This window comes from Mastacembelus armatus, chromosome 1 (genome assembly GCF_900324485.2).
Source record: "Mastacembelus armatus chromosome 1, fMasArm1.2, whole genome shotgun sequence".
Lineage (NCBI taxonomy): Eukaryota > Metazoa > Chordata > Actinopteri > Synbranchiformes > Mastacembelidae > Mastacembelus > Mastacembelus armatus.
This window is the reverse complement of record NC_046633.1, coordinates 15,446,539-15,466,629: the sequence shown is the minus strand read 5'-3', so window position 1 is coordinate 15,466,629 and position 20,091 is coordinate 15,446,539. Positions and strand designations below refer to the sequence as shown.

At 39.6% G+C, this 20,091-nt stretch overlaps 1 protein-coding gene and 1 long non-coding RNA gene across 2 annotated transcripts; both read left to right on the top strand.

Moving 5' to 3' along the window:
• The first annotated feature begins 1,386 nt into the window (after nt 1-1,386).
• On the top strand, nt 1,387-15,416 carry card14 (caspase recruitment domain family, member 14). Its single transcript, XM_026304485.1, has 20 exons — nt 1,387-1,600; nt 1,982-2,119; nt 2,205-2,530; nt 3,267-3,425; nt 3,533-3,652; nt 3,788-3,913; nt 4,465-4,614; nt 4,707-4,829; nt 5,506-5,606; nt 6,310-6,365; nt 6,526-6,586; nt 7,119-7,335; nt 7,407-7,533; nt 10,080-10,320; nt 10,490-10,553; nt 10,628-10,748; nt 10,879-11,043; nt 11,712-11,830; nt 12,649-12,764; nt 13,761-15,416. Exons 1-20 carry the CDS (start codon nt 1,387-1,389, stop codon nt 13,966-13,968), a joined length of 2,952 nt encoding a protein of 983 aa, XP_026160270.1. The 3' UTR covers nt 13,969-15,416.
• Nucleotides 15,417-16,114: 698 nt separating this feature from the next.
• On the top strand, nt 16,115-19,281 carry LOC113127654 (uncharacterized). The gene is made up of 3 exons (XR_003295457.1): nt 16,115-16,174; nt 16,334-16,411; nt 16,497-19,281. It is a non-coding gene; the product is annotated as an uncharacterized LOC113127654 (long non-coding RNA).
• Nucleotides 19,282-20,091: the final 810 nt, after the last annotated feature.

Below are 20,091 nucleotides of genomic sequence, written 5' to 3'. Positions count from 1 at the left end.
ATTAATCTTGTGGTGGAGATTGTTGCGTAATTAGCAACTTCTGATTCCCTTTGTCTTGTTAAGCTAAATAGGTACAGATAGGAGCAGACGTTCTGTTGTTCCACTGGTTTATTTTGTATTGCTGTTACTATTTTTCTTGTTTGTTATTAGCCATTTTCTATTTGTAAATCCCCCTAGTGTTGAGATGTCCTCAATGTATAAAATAATAAGAGGGAGATGAAACAGCTTTGTACTGTTGACAGGCTGGTCAGCTTACAGAATATCGAGATTGTGTATCAGACAGCTGATTTTTTAAATTTTGACCAGAAGATTATATTTTAATACTCTTTTTTGTCTGGTTGGAATATGCACTGCCCAAGCAGTAATCTTGTTTGTCAAGTTTTATGACCAGTGAAGATGATTGTTTGTCAAGGTAAAGTGAGCTCATACATTGTTGTTGTCTCTTTTTTCTGAGTCACACCCTTTACTAATGTAATTTACTGGCACATCAACCACCTGTCAGTGCAATCATTGCTCAATCAGTAGATTGTTGTTTTAGTTAACAATCTTTTTTCTTTTTTCTGGTGATTTTCATTCTACATAATTTGTATGCTAATATATAATTTGCAGTTGATGACTTTGAGTTTTCATTTGTTTGCATACAGCACAGTAAACAGTAGACTCACACATGATGACAATCCATGCCAGGTATGTCCCTAAATGTACTTCCTCCTTTAATATAGGACTTTGCACTTCACTTGTTCAGTGTTTGCTCCTGTTAGCGGTGTGGTATGTTTATTTAACTGTGATTAGAAAATTATTAATGTTTACTGTCTCTATGTTACAGAGAAGCTTTGTTCATTTATGCCTTGTAGGTTGTGGCTTGACCCTGATTTCATTCAGTAAAAAAGTGAGGCAGAGGTTTATGACGCAATTTGATAATGATTTAGAAGCTGAAAACAAAAATTACAAAGCCACCTTACCTCATGAATGGAAGAGACATATGTGGCTCATTTGATCGATGGCTTGTAAGTGTGTGTCTGATAGGTGTGTGTGAGACCCTGTTTTAGCTGTGTTTGAACCAGCATGTATTTATGCCACCACTCATGCAGTCAGTGCGGCACTGCATCACAGAGGTCTTGTCATACAGGTTTTTTTACACGCCCACACATAAATAGACAGGCATGCTTTAACACAAACACCCACAGGGCGTGGAAAAATCCCTTCCCTTTCACAGTACTTCTGCTTCTTCCACTCAGTGTGCTGTCCTTTTTGGTTCCAGGAATGAGTCTGTGATAAGTGTCTTTGCTACTCAGGGTTTAAGCTCATTCCATCTACTTCAGCTGTGCACATCGTCTCAGCTACAGCAGGCAGCCATCATTTTTTCGAACACACACCTCCCTCAGAATGGCAGGGAATTGTGTACCTGAGGGTCCAGACCTAAAGGAGATGGATGAGGAGGAACTGTGGGAACTGATTAATGACAACCGCCACCGGATCTCCTTAGGGGTGCGGCCATGCATCTTGATCCCATACCTAAGGCAGGCCAGGGTGCTTACCGAGATGGATGAAGATGAGATCGTCTCGTGCCACAACCTCACCAACCGCTGCATGAGAACTAGTGAGATTTACTTTATTTGTTGCTTCATGGATTTAAAAAAACAGTTCAAATACTGACCATTGAATTATTGACTATTGTAGTATACCTCAGTTCATATATGAGAAGCAGATTTTGCTTTGTCCCTTTTTTTTGCTTTGCATTTAAAGTGACTGTTGAAACAAAGACAGGACAGCAGTACTGCAATACTTGCATTAATAAGAACAAATACTAGTTATAACCAGTATGTTATGGCACCTGACTGAGTTTGAGAGGGTACTGGCCTGCTTTACTAATATGTTCTTCAGTTTATTGGTTGTTTTACAGAACTATTGTAATCTTAATTTCTCTCTAATGATAAATGATAATGGAAAGACATATTACGTTGTCCTTTCCTGTCTCCAGGTTACATGCTGGATTTGCTGAGGACCCAGGGGAGGAATGGTGCTGTGGCCTTGCTGGAGAGCCTGATGATCCACTACCCGACCCTGTATACTCAAGTCACTGGACGCAAACCCAGCACTGAGCCCTCAAGATTCAGCGGTCAGTGGCATAAAGGTTTCATACATTTTAATACTGTTTCATTTCCTATGTATATAAAGTCTGACTAGCAATGTTCTCCTCACAGGCCTCATAAAGTACTCAGAGCTGACAGAATATCTTGTCAGAGCAGTCACAGGAATGCAGAAGGAGCTCCAGGAGGCACGTTTGGAGGCTGGCAGAATGAGTACACGCTGTGCCTCCCTGGAGTCAGAGATTAGGCAGATAATGGAGCAGGAGGAGAAGTCCAGAAGCTTTCAGGCTGAAAACGAGCGTATGCGGAGACATTTTTGTGCTTTACAACGGGATGTCACCAAGCTGAAGGATGAGAAGTGTGATTTGTATATGCGCTACACAGCAGCCATGGAGGAGAAATCAGCTATGAGCAAACGGCTCCATGACCTCAACCTGCAGGTCAGTGATGAACACTGAAGCCTGGTTTTCACAACTCAGAAGTGTATAGAATGAATTTCTCCTCCCTGAAACACAAAGCTCTGATCTCAGGGGGAAGTCATCTAAAGGTCAGCTTTAAAGAACTGAAATCTGAGCATTGTAATGTAGCATTACATTCAGAAGATTAGACTATGCCTAAGGAGGCACTGTGAACAGGCATGTAGGGTCCAACGAAGAGTGCTAAAATGAATTATGGGAAGTTTAGAGTGTCCAGTTTTGTTTGAGTCATAAATATTAACATTTTGCTTTTATGCCTTAGATATCTTGTGTCTAAGTGCTGTAACAGTTGCTTGAAGAGTATTTTTCTGTAACAATAAATGTTGATGACAAAAGCAGGAACAAGTTAACTCTAGAGAAAATAATATTTAGAGGTTTTATATGTTAGCAGTGTAATAAGGGGACTCCATTGGTGTGGTTTTATCAGATTCGATTGACAACATGAAATAATAACACCACAATTGCAGTCAGCATTATACTATGAGATTTTAATACAAATGTGACAAAATCCTGATTGGCATTTACAGTCACTTTTGATACTACTGTTGGCCAAACAGTACCAATACAAGTTACTGGTACTGTTTATAACTTGTATTTATTATCAGTATTTATCTGGTAACTACTGATGGGCATTTGAAACTAGCTTTAGACAATAAGATTGATTTATTAGTCAACAAATAATTGTCTGGTGTGATGTCAGGTGTACCAGCTGCAAACTGACATACAGAAAGTCCAAGCGGAGAATGGGTTCCAGACGCAGCACTCGCTCAGGTGTTCCTCTCTTGCTGAGACACCAGAACTGCAAGAAGAAGTTAGGAATCTGCGCTGCCAGCTAGTGAAGGTGGAAAAACTGGACCCAGTAAGAATAATCACTTAATCATTCATAGTAACAGTTTTCAAATATATTCTTTGAAAATAGGTGCTTGTGTCTTAACATCTGTATATTTCTTGTTTTGCCTGTTTCAGGCTCGTCAGGAGATCCTGGCGCAGGACCTGGCTGAGGCCATAGACAGCCAGGTGGAGCTTGCAGAGCAGCTCAGGTGTTATAGAGAGGAAAATGAACAGCTGCTCAGAGAAAAACAAGGGGTGAGTGTGTCCATCATCATAGATCAGGACCAGCAAAGTATCTATGATGTAAATGTTATATTGCTTAATTTACTGCTAAAAGACTCTGATGTATTGTTTAACAAACCATGTCCACACTGGTGTCTTTGTGTTCAGCTCTTGGATCAAAAGGAGTGTCTGAGCCTTCAGGTGCAGCAGCTGACTGTGGACTGTAACATGTACCAGCAGAAGAGCACTATGATCCAGAACCAGATGAGAGAGCTGCAGGCAGAGAGAGATCAGGTAAGGAACTGCTAAACATTAATTTGGTTTTCTAAGTAGCATTTGTATTTTTATGGCCATCTTAGAACTGATCTTTCCTGACATGTTTTACCTGTTGAAATGGCAACCCGTCAGGCAGCAACAATGATGTTCAATACAGTATCAAATCAAGCAGCTCGCTTGGCTCTTACTGTTGGTAAGTGTGCAGTTATGTATGTTTCCGTGATCATTAACACTTATCATACTTTCTTCTTGAATGCAAGAATGCACCCACCCAAAAGTCACATGGCCATAAACAAGTCACTTAGCTTTCATCTGCAGTAACCAACAACGCAGAACTGTCTAATTATTGGTTTGTCCTTGCTGTATGATGTGACACAAAGAACTTGCATGAATGCAACTGTGTTGCTCAAGTTCATGCTCCCAGAAGAAAATTTATGTTATGTGTTATATATATATGTTCAAAAAATTCCCTAACCCTAAACAAGGTGCCTCTGTGCAGTTGATTCTGTTTAAAAAGAGGAAGTAAGTGTGAAGTGTGAAGTAAATATGGACTTTTCTCATGCTTTTAGGCATACCTGTCCAGAGATGAGGCCCAGACCATGATCGCCCGCATCTTGGCTGAGAAGGACACCTTGAGGTCCCATCTGATGGAGCTCCAGGAGAAGGTCTTTGGCTTAGAGGTTAAACACCCCTCCAGAGAGGAGCAGCAGAGCTTTGATGTAATTTCTCACCAAGCACATGTATCGGCATACACGTAAACAGAAGGCATACAGAAATATTAACATTATTATGTTTTATGTTTGTGTTAAAGGACAATGATGTAGACTGGGGCAGCCCGAGGTCCAGCAGTGATGATTTTCCACTTCGAAATAGACGCAGACTTCGCCGCATGGATGCAGTTAATCCCATGTCACTGACCTCCTGCCATTCACAGGTACGTGTATAGGTGAGATCAGCCAAGATGATTTTAGTAAAGCTGGTTATTGACACTCAGTAGTTTTTGAATACCCATGAAAATATGCCCATTAATTGAATACTGAAAACTGTCAAGGACTGGCCAGATCTTTTCAACTTTTAGGTGATATTTCCTGATCTAAACATAATTTTCATATTATTAATCACCAACTGCAAAAGTCTGAAAAAATTTGTCCAAAGGTTAAAAAAGTCCTTAAAGTTTCCTTCACCACCTAAATCTTTCAAAGGTCGATTGATCTGTTGTACATCAATGCAAAGCATATTAAATTTAGCAACTTCCTTAGTGCATCTTATCCAGTACAGCATCTTCTCCCACTAAAACACGATTTTGCTGCTTGCTGCTCTTGCAAGTGTGTCACAACACCCGTAAAAGAGATTTCAAATGACTAAATTTTAACTATCACATATATACATTTTTATCAAAAGACTAAAACTAAGTAAAAATCAGGTACCAAAATTAACATAGATTAGAATGAGATATTATAATGTCTGGCCACAACTTAATAATGCGTAGGAATGTGACAGTTAATGTGTGGCCACAAGATATTAACGTGTGGAAATGAATGCATGGCAATGAGATGTTAACAAGTGGGAGCAAATAGTAAGTGTGTGTTTGTGTGTGTTTGTATATGCAGTCTGAAAATGCTGCAGCAAGTAGTGTCCGGTCCCGAAATGCAGAGCCCCCCTGTCCAGATTCTCTCCGCAGAAGGGCGGAAGTTCAACATGAAGACAACAGGTGTGTATGTGTTTCTGTGTTCACATACAGTATATATTACTGCATGGCAGTATGGTATGGCAGTATGGCAGTATGAACATGGTATGTTCATGCTTTTATATGAAAGTATGTTATCACCTCATTTGCCGAGACTTTTGGCAGCATTTTACTGGACACCCACCAGAAATTAGTTTCAAGATGTTCTTGACCTCTGCATTCCTTTCTGTTGTACCATGTGGCATGCTGGGTTATTGATTTACAGAAATAAGGTCTACTATTACATGTCACAAGATTTCAAGAAAGATGCAAATCAAAGTTCTTTGTAGAACACAAAAAATTGCAAGCAATGTGTTGAAAAGTCCGACGAACCCTGTGAGGCAACACAATGAATAGACTTCACAGGTTTTTGTTCTGCTTTAAATTCCTCAGCTCTTGTATCACTGCTCATGGGAACATTTGTCCTTTCATGTTCAATGTTGAAACAAAATCACGCTTGACTTCCTATAATTATTCCTGCTGCCCAAACAAGTTTCTGGGTTGTACTGTAGCATGGCATATTATCTCACACTTAGCGTTCACTTGTTTATTAAAGATAGTATAAAGCATGTCCCTCAGCCTTGCATTTTATTGCATGTGTACTGTATAGGTTTGGGCGTGACAGATACAGAGAGAAATCTGAGAGCAATGACCATGCATTGTCACTGTTGTCTTTTTTCTCTTGTAGCTTGGACACAGCAGACTCTGATTCTTTACTGGGTGATTTTGTGTTCCTGCCCGCAGGTATATGTTCAAAACATATGAGCTTACTTTCTTTAAGTAGCAGGACTTTCATTTGCCATGATTTCATGTTGGCCATGACTGTAAAGTGACACATTAACACATTACTACCTTGGAAACAGGTGTTGATGCTAAATCTTTAAACAGCCTCTCTTTTGTTTAGTGGAGAGTGAAGACAAGCAGAAACCCAAACTTTCCTCTTGGGATGACTCCAGCTCTGATTTGTAAGTTGCACACCACAGCATCAACATTGTCAATAATAAAAATCTTTAAGCATGTTTAGTAGAACCAATGGAAGAGGATTTTGTTAAAGTGAAAAGGAAATTAAGAAGTGGTTAATAAAAGTATTCGATAATAAACAATAATAATAATGATCTGCAACAGTGAATTACACATGAAATCCACACCTTTAGTCTATTTAGAGTACTGACATGTCCATGAATGTCTAAACCAAATTTGTTGAGATATTTCATTCGGGACCAAAGTGTTGAACCAACCAACTTAACTAATCACAAAATAGGCTACAGTTTATACACTGTACATCTCAGGTTAATAAAAGTATCCTCAAAAAAAGCTGTACGTTAGGACTTTAAATTCAAAGGTAAAGCTAAAGTACAGGCTTGCAACTGTAGTGAAACTGTATATTCTGAATGATAGTAACCTGTTTCCTTCACATAGAAGCATATAGTGATTCTCACTATAATTCAAATACTCACAGAAGTATTTATATTGTTTCCGCATCTCCTCTCTCACCAGCCTGTCAAGAACTTCAGCCCCTCCTTTCTTGATGCGGTCCCGTGCAAAAGCCATTCGCATAAGTGGTCGTGTTCTCAGTATCTCCTTCCAGGGCGACACGCTGCTGAACCAGCTGACGGTGGTGGGGGGAAATAAGACAGGAGTGTTTGTGCACCAGGTGACAGAAGGTAGCGCTGCCCATACTGTCGGCATCAGCCCGGGTGCACAGATAGTGGAGGTGTGTATGAAAAGGGTTATTCTAGTTTTTCTCTATCTTGCGAAGGTGTTTCTCATCATGCTGTTCTGCAGGTGAAATATGAACAGAACCAGAAGGCTCTGAGGATGGTAATGGAGGATTCCACTTTAGAGGAAGCCGTGTGGGCTCTCAGCCAAGTTAAAGGCCTCTGCCACCTCTCTCTGAGGCCCAAGCAGGATGGTATGTATGCCTTTTTAATTTTTGTAAGCAAAATGAAATTTTGCACACACATTATAGCTTCAGCCAACCAGCCAACCAGGAAGCTGATTATTTTTCTAATGAGATTAAATGGATCACCAGTTGTTAAATGTTTTTTTTTTTTTGCATCATTCAAGGAACTCAGCTGCACTTCAGCGTTCTTTAAAGAACATAAGACTGATATCACTTAAACAGAGACAAACTGGAATTTATGAGACAATGTTTATGTAACACTAATGAGATATTTTACCTCTTTTTTATATGCACTGCTGAGAAGTAAGGTATTGCACTGCAATGGAATGAAATGGGAAAATAGTCAATATATATATATATATATATATATATATATATATATATATATACCTGCCTCTGCGCACCATTGTAGCAGCTAAGATGAATAAACACATGGCTCAATACATGAGCGGGGCCCAGAAAGGAATGGGTAAGGACACCAAGGGAGCAAAACATCAACTGCTGGTAGATAAAGCGGTCACTCGAGACTGTAAGACCAGACAGACCAACCTGTGCACTGCCTGGATTGACTACAAGAAAGCCTACGACTCAATGTCTCACACATGGATCCTGGAATGCATGGAGCTATACAACATCAATAGGACTCTAAGAACCTTCATAAGGAACTCAATGGGACTAGTGGCCAACCTCAAGCCGATTGCACAAGTCTCCATCAAGTGCACCATCTACCAAGGAGATGCTCTGTCCCCACTGCTGTTCTGCATAGGCCTGAACCCCCTCAGCCAGATCATCACTAACCCTGGCTTCGGATACCGACTACGAAATGGAGCAACCATCAGCCACCTCCCATACATGGATGACATCAAGCTGTACGCCAGGACTGAACGAGACACCAACTCACTGATCCACACCACCAGGATATACAACAACAACATTGGAATGTCATTCGGACTGGACAAGTGTGGTCGAATGATAACAAAGAGAGGGAAGGTTGTCAGGACTGAAGGAGTTGAACTTCCAGACGGCAGCATAGCGGATGTTGAGGAAAGCTACAAGTACCTTGGAATCCCACAGGCAAATGGGAAATGAAGAAGAAAAGTCCATAGACCCAAAAGTCCTACCAGTGGCTGGAAAAAACTGGACTGAAAGACAGCACAGAGGCACTAATCGTAGGCCCTGAGCACAAGATCGATAGAGGGTGGGGTCTACCACATGAGGCAGGACCCCAGATGCGGGCTGTGCAAAGATATCGCTGAGACAATCCAGCACATAACAGCAGGTTGTAAGATGCTAGCAGGCAGGGCGTACATGGAACACCATAACCAAGTGGCTGGCATAGTGTACAGGAACATCTGTGCCAAATATGGGCTGGAGGTCCTGAGGTCAAAATGGGACACACCTCCAAAGGTGGTGGAGAATGACCGAGCTAAGATCCTGTGGGACTTCCAGATACAGGCCGACAAACAGATGTGGAAAGTGAAGGCAACAGTGGTCCCCGTGGTAATTGGCACCTCCGGGGCTGTGACCCCCAAACTGGGAGAGTGGCTCCAACAGATCCCAGGAACAACATCAGAGCTCTCAGGTCAGAAGAGCACAATGCTAGGAACAGCTAAGATACTGCGAACCACCTTCAAACTCCCAGGCCTCTGGTAGAAGAACCGAGATTGAGGAAGCCACCCACACCACCTATAGGGGTGAGAAGGGAAACTTCCTCAGGACACTTTTCCTTTGGTGTGTGCAACAAGATACTGAAGATGTTCTATTGGTCTGTAGTAGCGAAGGCACTGTTCTTTGCAGTTGTATGCTAGGGAGGTGGCATCAAGGCTAGTGAGGCCAACAGACTAAATAAGTTGATCAGAAAGGCAAAGTCTGTTGTTGGACTGAATCTGGACAGTCTGGAGGCTGTGGCAGGGAGGAGGATGGTGTTGCCCACCCAGTTCATGAGGAACTGTGACAAATGTGACAAATGGGAAGTTCATTCAGCCACAGACTAATTCCTCCTAAAGCTAAGACCGAGAGATTAAGAAAGTATTTTGTGTCCAAGACTTTATAATTCTACCATTTAAACAATAAAAAAAACACACACACAACCTTCCCCCCACGAAAAAAAACAAAACAAAGAAATACTATTGTAACAACTGAATCTCCCCTTGGGGATTAATGAAGTATTCTTCTTCTTCTTCTTCTTCTTAACAAGTGAACAATATATCAACATTAAATACACAGACACCAACAAAATAAGAGAAGCAAACATAAACACAAAACTGACCTGAGACAGCAGACAGCATCCTGCTGCTTCTTTACATTCACAACTGGAAATATTTGATTTGGTGATTTGCTAACTGATAGCTACTGTATTTAATAAAGGATGAATCGCCCAAAATGTACTGAACACCTTCAAAAAATGAAAATACCCTTCTGGGAATCTTATACTATATAAGAGGTTACACAACTGGTGTCATACTTTGTCTTATTATCAAAAGATAATTACAGTGTTTGTTGAGTAGGTTAGTATGTTGGCTTAGTTACAGTGTTCTCCTCTGCCTGTTGCTCAGAGTATGCAGTGCTACTACAGCAGCTACAGGACAATGAGTCATCATCTGGAGATTCTTTCTACGTTCGTGTCAACATGTCTCTCCATGCTGGCCCCAGTGACACCCTGGCTGTGTCCTGTAACGACATTTTGCACGTGACCAACACGCGACCTACTGGCACAGAAGACTTATGGCACGCCAGCCAAGTTCATCCCTGTCAGCTACTAGACCTTCAGAGTGGAACTGTACCCAACTACTACAGGTAAGTACACTGGTGAGGAAAATACTGTAGCCATGAGCGGAGCAGGATCACTTCCCTTTCTTGTGGGTCAACACTGTAGTCACAGTCACGGAATACTTGAAAATTTAAGTTAAACCACCTCATACAGTGTTTAAAACTGTTCATGTTTAATGACTCTCTGATGTTACAGGGCACAGCGACTTCTGATTAAGACAATTGAAGACATGAGCTTTCAAAGAAAGGAGTCTCAAAAGGTAATCCAATTACTACAATTTAGTGTCCACATCTAAAATTTGACAGAGCTAACTCTGTCGTTCACCCTCACCAGTTTGGGCGTGTAGTAGCCCAGAATAAACAGAAGACAGTGAGGATTGTCAGCACTGGGCGCCCGGGAAGGAACCCATTATGGGTCAGTGTGGAGGACGAACAGACCAAGAATGCAGATTCAGGTACAATAATCTGTCACAAAAATACAGCATTTTGCTTTTTTGCTTCTTGAATTAGCTTTTTGCTGAAGATTTGAAGGTTCTTGTATAAAGACATACAATTTTCTCACAGTTGATATTATTTGGTCTGTAGGTGATACCTCTGTACCCAGAAGCTGTGTAACCCTCATGCCCTACACCCTGGTCACCCCGCACTACCCACCTGTGTGCAGACCCGTCCTATTGCTCCCCACTGTGCTGGGACGCATCCTGGACAAGAAGCTGGCAGACTGGCAGGGCTTTCAGCTCTGCGAGCCTGGTAAGGATGACCTGATATGGGGTTGTTATACTGAAATAAAACACAGGGCTTTCACATTTCATCTGTGATTGAACATATGCCTCTGAAGCACATACACATTTCCCTGAGCTGACAGATAAGTCTGTTTGACTTGACAGATGACATGTTTAATCGGTGATATTGCTTGTGTATCGCTTCATCTAGTTCCGATTTTATGCTGTAATTGTAGTATGTTTTGCTGCCTTAGTAAACAATCAATCTCATACTGTATACCATTACATATTTTATGGTGTTTTCTGTTGCTGTAAACCAGGAAGGAAATAAACTTTGTGAATAAATAGTAATAAAATGATAGAGGCTATAAAGACAGTAAATGCTGCAATGATAAGGTAAAATAAAAGTTTAATGATGTTTGTGGGAAAATTTCATCATAACAACAACAAAGTACAATTACAGGGATATTTATAAGACAAGAAAAGGATATGCTGAAGAAAATCAAATAAGACTCAAAAAAAAAAATACAACTAGTAAAGTGCTTTATTTTCAGATAGAACTCAAAAGAAAATAAAGATATACGAATAAAGATACGATTCTTCTTCCATGACTTTATAATAATATGTTTTATATGTAATTACTTCCTCCCTGTTCTACCTTGACTCCTTTGCTTTTTCTACTTTGCTGCTCTGCAGAGATGCTGAGCCCCTGTGAGCACACAGCCCGGCTACAGAGGTCTGAGATCCTGGAGGAGTATGAGCAAGGAAGAAACTGCTGCTACACCCTGCAGAGTGTTGAGAAAGTCATAAAGAAGGTCAGAGCTTTCAACTCAAAAACCACAGCTTGTATTTTGGCACTTTCAGCACCCAGGACTAACGTAAAGTAAAATGTTAGGAAAGGGTTTTTGGAACGATGTGCTCCTGGGATGACAGCATCCGATGGTTGGTCAGGCCAGCCACTGTGGTCCAGTCTGCAATAGCTTTACAATGACTGAAGGCATTGCCAATAAAAATGTGTACAAACATTCGTGGTTTCTGGAGAATGAATTGCAATGACCAAGTGCCATGGTTTTGTGCTAGTTGTATTTAATTACATTGCAATTTGGTAGACATCCATATACAAATTCATTTTGTACAAACATTCAAGCTGGTGATCAAATTACTCTCTAGTGCCATCATCAGGCCAAGATAATAATTCCCCTGATAGTTTGGTATATGACCAAATGTAAAATCAGTAACTTTCCAACCAAAGCTTTCCCAAATACAGTTTCCCAGTGACTACTGTGAAGGTAGACTATGTAAATTAATTTTAGCCATTTTCAGTCTGAAAGTCATTAAATAATCATGTAGAATATTTATAGATTGTAGTTTATAGATTTTTTTTTATATAAAGTTTTATATCAAGTTTTATATTTTACATAGTAGTTTATGTTCTACAAATTGTAAATTGTGCAGATTACAGCAATGTTTACAACAATGTTAACATTTACAGTTGATGCACTAAAATAGAACATAAGTTAAGTTAAAAATAACATTAAATTTCACTTAATACCCCTGCTCTTAAAATTATGCTCATCAAAAATCATTTTTTGTTTACACCCATCTTCCATCTTCCTTATTTCTTATCATACAGGGGATTCACTGTGTGCTGCCACTGGGCCTGGACTGTGTGCGTCGGCTTCACCGGGCTGAGATCTTCCCTATCATCATTTTTATCAGCCAGTCTGCGCGGAGTGCTCGTAAACTGAGGTAAACTCTTCGTTCTTCTTCTTCATACAGACAGTGACAGTGCTCATCTCATTACTCATGATTTTGGACAGAGGTTGAACCAATCTTCTAGGATCTACTACGAAAAATAGAGTAAACTGCCCAAATCCAGTTGTTCAAAACTAGTAGAGATTTACTCAAGAAGACTTAAAGCACATGCAGCATGGCGGTTTAGTGGTTAGCACTGTTGCTTCACAGCAAGAAGGTCCTGGGTTCACAACAAATCAGGGTCCCTTCTGTGTGGAGTTTGCATGTTCTCCCCGTACTTGTGTGGGTTTACTCCAGGTACTCTGGTTTCCTCCCACAGTCCAAAAACATGTATGTCAGGTTGATTGGTGACTCTAAATTGCCCATAGGAGTGAGTGTGAGTGTGTGAGGTTGTTTGTCTCTATGTGGCCCTGTGATGGACTGGTGACCTGTCCAGGGTGTACCCCTGCCTTTCACCCAAAGAGAGCTGGGATAGGCTCCAGCAGATCCTGGTTAGGAATGGATGGGTATAGATAATGGATGGATGGTTGGACTTAAAGCAGTAACTGCTACAAATGGGGCTTCTATAAAGTACTGTATTTAAGATCTTAATTATTTTGTATTTGTACTTTTTCACTTTGTCATTATGAGTCACGGAGTGTAGATTGATAGAGATAATATTCTTCTGTTTCTTCTGATCTGATATTTTTAGTCTGCCATATCATACTGTCATTGGAAAGACTAGTATCTCTGCCTTTTCAATGAAAAGTTCTCCTTTTCTACAGTTGTTGATAGTTTAAACTGTGTCGAGAGCAATTTTTTTTTATTCTGGGGGACTGTCTTTAAAACCTCACATTCAAATTTAGAGAACTAAATAATTTTGTTACAGCAAACCCAATTGCAACTGTGATAAGGTTTACTGATATAATGTCTTAGTTTGAACAGAACAGACCAAATTAAATCCAGAAATGATCTTGTAATTTATTTCCTTTGTCCTTCCATCTCTTCCAGGTCAAAGCTGCAGCGGCAGGGCCAGTCAGAGGAGCAACTACTGGCATGTTCCAAGAGTGAGGAGCCTCTGTTGGACAAGCTGCCGTGTCTGTATCACACCGTAGACCCAGACTCCTGGGGCGACCAGACCTCCCTGCTGACCAACTTGCGCACCATCATCTGGGAGGAGCAGAAGAAGATCGTATGGGTGGAGCCTGACCTGTGGTGAAAAAAAAAAGAACATTAGAGCAGACTGAAAACCTAAAAATTCTTCTTTCAGCTATTCCCATACAGGGTCACCACAACAGATCAACTCATCTGCTTGACTGATTTGGTTCTGGATTTTGTTTTATGCCAGATGCCCTTCTTGATGCAATCTCAGTAGCTAAGGGTAGCAGCCCCTGGTCTTCCAACTTGGTTTCCCATCCAAGTACTAACCAGGCACAGCCCTGCTTAGCTTCCAAAACTGGACACTATCAGGCATTCAAACTTAGGTGCAGCTGCTATTGAAAACCTAAAAATACCTCTAATTATTATTTGTAAAACAGATTATTTTGTTATTACGAGAAATTATTAATAAAATCTTTATATGACAAACAAGAAATATTTCTGTAAATTATGTATCTGTGATACTTATGAGTAACTGGAGTAAAGGAAGGTTACTAGCAGACTTATTCTTTATGTTACCCAGAACTATTTTTAGTGTGTTGCCTCCCTTTTTGAGGCATTTGTTTAAAACAAAGAAAGGGCGTGGTATCCACTACAAGCACATTCATCAATAATGTAATTACTTGTGTCTCTACAATATGTTGTAGCTCTTTTTCCCACTGTGATGGATTTTTTTTATATAACCGTTTCCTGTGTTTCTTTATAACGTTACAGTTTAATGTCAATAGAATTGTTTTGATATGGGATTTTTATTAGGAAGTATCTGTTCTTTTACTGTACAAGAGGTTTACAACATTTTAGAATTGAACTCAACTGAACTGCATGTGATTATAGTTGGATCTGAGATCTGTATCCTGTATGTTGCGTTCATGGCACACATACTTCACGTTAAAAAACATTCAGTCCAGTCGACGTTACCACTTTTTAAGAACTCATTACATCCCTCTGGACATCTGTGAATTTTGTTGGCGCATTCTGCAATGGAGCCTAGCTCAAGAGTTTCTAAAGTATCTTACTTTCCACGTTAATAAAAATGTAGCAATATTTATTGTTTTATGTACATTTAAGTTTGAAACTATTTTTTTAGTCATTATTTTCCAGCTTATTGTTTAGATTAACTATAAAACATTATACAGAAAATTAGTGGAATGAACTGATCTGTGGTTGATTACCTAAACAACATATATGTGTTTATTAATTTAATTAAACATAACATTCAAATGTTTATTTCTACATAATTTCAGATTATGCGTAATAACTGAAACTTGCTATATGTCCTCAGTTCAGGTTAACATAAATAAATGGTTGTTTCTTCCCATGGTAATGAAAACAAGATGAAAGTTTCACTGTTAGTCCCTGTGCACATATTTGGAAAAAAAGTGGCTCCAGCAGCAACTCAAACTATATCAAATGATACAGTGTCTTCACCCAGAAAACAGGCAAACACAGAAAGATTGGTAGCTTGGGTATAGACTGTTGAGCATCTTATTTCTGAAATATATAAATTAGAATAAAGAAGGAGAATGAGAATACAAATCACATTATTTTGACATTCTGCATAATAATATACAAAATCATACTATATATATATATATATATATATATATATATGTGATATTTACAATTTATTGTTTACTGTTTTCAACACATCTCATAAACTCACTTTATAAAATAATTTCAGCCTTGGATTTGTTTTTGTTTTTTTTTTGTCATTTTAATGTTTGCATCCTTACCCACAGAGCAGAGCTGGCTGCCAGTCAGAGCCTCTGCTCAGGCTGACTTGAGGTCAGTGGCCTCAAGCCTCAAGTGAGGGCATAAACCGAGGCAACGGGAAGTCAGCAAGAATAAAATAAAAACCACTAAAACAAAACAAAAAAGGGAAACACTGAAGGGATGTGCCACCATTCAGTGGCTGCTCCGGTCTCTGCTAAAGCAGCTATGGGTCAGCTTTGAGCTTCAGAGCTGCCAACTCTCTTTATGGGAGAGATCTGAAACTGCAAAGCCACAGCTTCTATTTACAGCCCCTCAGCATGACGCCACAGTGATGGGACATCAAATTCTGTCAAGGTTAGCTGTGGTACGATCCATAGGAACCCTAAGGTGGGAAACTTTGACTAGCAGATTATTTCTGATGAAGCTGTACATATCTGTCTATGGCTCTCCCCAGACTTCAGGGGGCAGTAATGAGTCCGCCGCTGACCGGCACAACGAGAAGGAGACGAAGAAGACGCTGCACTCGAAAACAGACGAGGTCAGTCCGTATAAAGGTGAGATTAGCGCTTTGCTGAACGTGTTTGCAAAAAGTATTTTTTACTGCTACACGCAAAAAGACAATGGAGATGAGGGTCAACAGGTTGGTTTTGTTCATTATCGTCTGTCTGGTCGAGCAGCATACGGCAGCTTCACCGCGTTTTTCCCCCTGGCAGGTGTTGAGACACCTGGACTGTTTTCAGGGCTCGGACCACCTGTTCACACTGGAGCAAGACCTCAGCTGAACTTAAATTGTAAGGTTAATATATATTATCATAATGATTTGTGTTGTCATTCTCCTTCTTTATTCTAACTTCTGAACATGTAAATTCCTCACAGAAAGGCCCCTGCCGGGTTTCGACCCAGGACCCTTATTGCTGTGATGCAACAGTGCTAACCACCAAACCACCGTGCTGCCCCCCCCCCCCCCGGATCCTTTTAACTAAAAACATCTTACATTGAATGCATTCAGTTGTTAAGTTGCCTGTTTAATATACCATAGTTTTATAATAGCAACTTTATTGCTAAATGCATTGTCATGACCTTCATCTGCCACAGGGGGGAGGCAGAGAGAAATGAATGTAGATTGAAGGGAGTGGTTGGGAGCAGAAACATGGTTCCTTCTCAGAGAGGAAAGAGCAGCAGAGGTGAGAGGGGACACTTTGATTTCTGGCCATTAGACGGTCAAAATGTTTAGCTGGTTATTTCCCGGCTCTTGATTTTACTCCCTGTATGTGATGGACAGGAGAAAACAAGGGATAATCAATGCCCCCACACGCTATACCTATGCTTCCTCTTTTTTTTTTTTTTTTTATCTGGTAGAGATTATTGACTGGATCTGAAGGATTTTTTTTAGACTTCCTCTGAATCAATTTCCTCTTCTGGAAAAGGCTTTTGGCTCCATCAGGGTCCAAAATCCCAAACCCTTCCTGCTGTTGCTGGGAAACCACTCCAGTGATTTGTGTGTTGTCAGAGTGCATTATAGACAATGACATGGGAAGAGAGAGAGACAGAGAGAAATCTGGGCTGGAGAAAGGGGGAAGAAAGGTGGAGAGGAAGAGGTCTGAACTGATCATTTAAGCTGGCTCCCTCTTTCTTTCTTGTTGTGTATCTCTCAACAACACACACTGCATACTGCACTGTAGGGCTCGATTAACATGCTTTGATTCTCCCTGTGTTTCTCTCTCTCTCCCTCCTTTGCCAATTCATTCTCAGTTGGCATTTTAACTGGGTCGAGTTTCAACTTTTGGGTTTAAAGGAATAAAATATGTGTTAGGCAGCAAAACTGTTGGGGAAAACATTTGATGTTTAATTGATAGAAGTTGGACGTCAGAGCAGAAGGCTTGTTATTTGCAATTACCCTAAACCACACTGAATGTGTGTGTATGTGTGTAAGTTTCTGGCTGTGTCCATATGGATTGTGCGCTTTTTATGTGTGTCTCTGAGATTTACTGCCAGGAGTCATGTCTGTGAGTGCGGTAAGTGTGAAAGATTTCATACTACTGTCAAAGACACCTTCCACTGCCAAATTCCTCTCTTCTTGATGTGAAAGTAAAACTGTCACATTAATTAAAAACAATAGGGCCAGCGTGAGCTCTGCTCCACAGCACATATGCTTATAACTATTAGGATTTTATGAAAACACATTTGATTAACTGATTTCAACAGGATTTGTAAATTATGTCAATGTGAATTTTCTTGAAGAATTTTACTAGTGCAGTGTCATAAAAAATTTGTTATGCCTTATGCGTTGTACTGACAGATGTTGTCCAACCCAATTATATCAATGAGGATAGACTCAGTATTAGAAACACTCCTCGGAATAATGCAATACAATTACACCACCAACACAAAGATCAGCCTCAAAGATGACTATATATTGAAATCACCACTCTGAAACAGACAGCAATAACTAAACATTGTAACCTCTAGTCAAGAAGGGAATGTGTGAGCTGCAGTTATAGGGACAACCCTGCAGGCTCACCTAGTTAGAATCAGCTGTGATTCTGGTTATGGCAGAATCTTTACCATTTTCACAGTAGTGTCAAACACTAAACAAATGTTAACAGTTTGGATTATAATAAATAATAGTTTGTTAAAATTCATTCTTCCTGCCTGTTTCCATTGGCAGCCAAACACCTTTTGTTTGCTCCAGCCCAATGACATGGTCCAGTCATGTGGTGTTCCTATGTAGCCCAATTAGAGCACTTCTTGGGACTGTGTGGGCACATACAGATTTTACATGAAAGACATGCTCATTATCATAATTACCATATAATTTGTCTACAAAATTATTCATTTACTGTTTTCCTTTTTATTTTAATGTGTTATGGAAATGTTTCTTACAGCAGTGATTTTGAATTGTCACAGTAGCAAAAGTACATGTTGCTAATAATATAAATAATCACGTGACATGACGTGTCTCATTAAGCCATGACAGTTTGAGCCAGCATCAACAATATCAAGCTTCAAAATCTAAGTCAGCCATTATTTATTTGTGTTATTTACGCTTGTGTTTTTCTCCTGTGAAAAATGACACTTGCTTGGCAGGGAGGCTGGATCTAATGAGAATATGGGAAAAATAAAGAGTGATATTTTTATCTTCTCTGAAACTAAATTAACCAAATCCATCACAGACAAACCATTGGAATTGAGAGTTCAAATTTTTTTTTTCATGTGACCGTCTAAGACGAGGGGTGGCATTGCCATTTACAGAAAAAAAATGATTTCATGCTACTATCCAATTATCAGTATCTGTTAGCAAACAATTAAAATTTTTTGCCCTGAATATGGAACTCCTTACAGGGCATTTCATTACTATTGTAGGTTGTAATAGACCGCCCTTAGCAAGAGAATTTATTTAAATTTTTAGAATTTATCATCACTGAGTAAACTATCATCTTCACATTTTAATGAGATTTTTCTCACAGGTGATTTTAACTGGAAGCGGTTTTCCTCTATCTATGATGGTTACAAATTAGTTTGCGATTCATTGAGTTTTGCACAATTAATAAATTGATAAAGCAACTTGTATAAATCTCACATGACCAGAGAAATCTTTGGTTCTTGACTTGTTCTTAAATGTTCCACATAAATAATTCAATAAAGGTATTTTTGTAAATGATGTGAGTGACTGACCAATGTATTATAGTCACAGTTACACAATCTGCGCTTCCATAAACAAGACCACAGATTGTTCTTAAATTTGCATTTCTGCGTTTTCTCATGATTTCTGGGATTTTGATTAGACAAAATCGTTCTTTTTAATGATGTAAAACTGGATTCAAAGTAGTTTTGTGATGCTTGTTAAATTAAAAAAACAAACATGCTCCCTTCAGAAAGTTTAGAGTTGAATGGCCAAAACAAGCCTTGGTTTTCCCTTCAGCTATCAGCCTGTTTAAAGAAAGGGATGTTGCCAAAGGAAGTTAGTGAACAGAGAGCCCTTCACCACTATCATTTATTTCTGTTGTTTGTTTTAAATCTCTTGAGTTATTAGAGGTCCATAGAGCCTCAAAGCAATTAGATCTTAACAAATCTGCAGGTCCTGACAAGCTCAATCCTACTTTCTTAAAGAAGCTGTTGACAACGTATGACTTATATTTCTAACCTTACTTTTCTCAGCAATTAAATTCCTATTATATTGAAATTTGCCTATGTTCTCCCTTTTCTGAAAGATGTGGATCCATCATGTGTTCATTAATGACAGACCAATATCATCTAAATTATATGAATTAACCAACACAGTACAATAACTGCATTGGTCTTTTTATTGATTACTCAAAGGCTTTTGCAATATTAGATTATAACATTTTGATAAATAGACTATTACATTGTCCTTTCTGAGCAAGCTGTAAGTTGGTTTGAAAATTATCTGTCTGGTAGACATTCTGTCCAATTTGCTTGGTCTTTCTCTTCCATCCTCCCTGTATTAGAA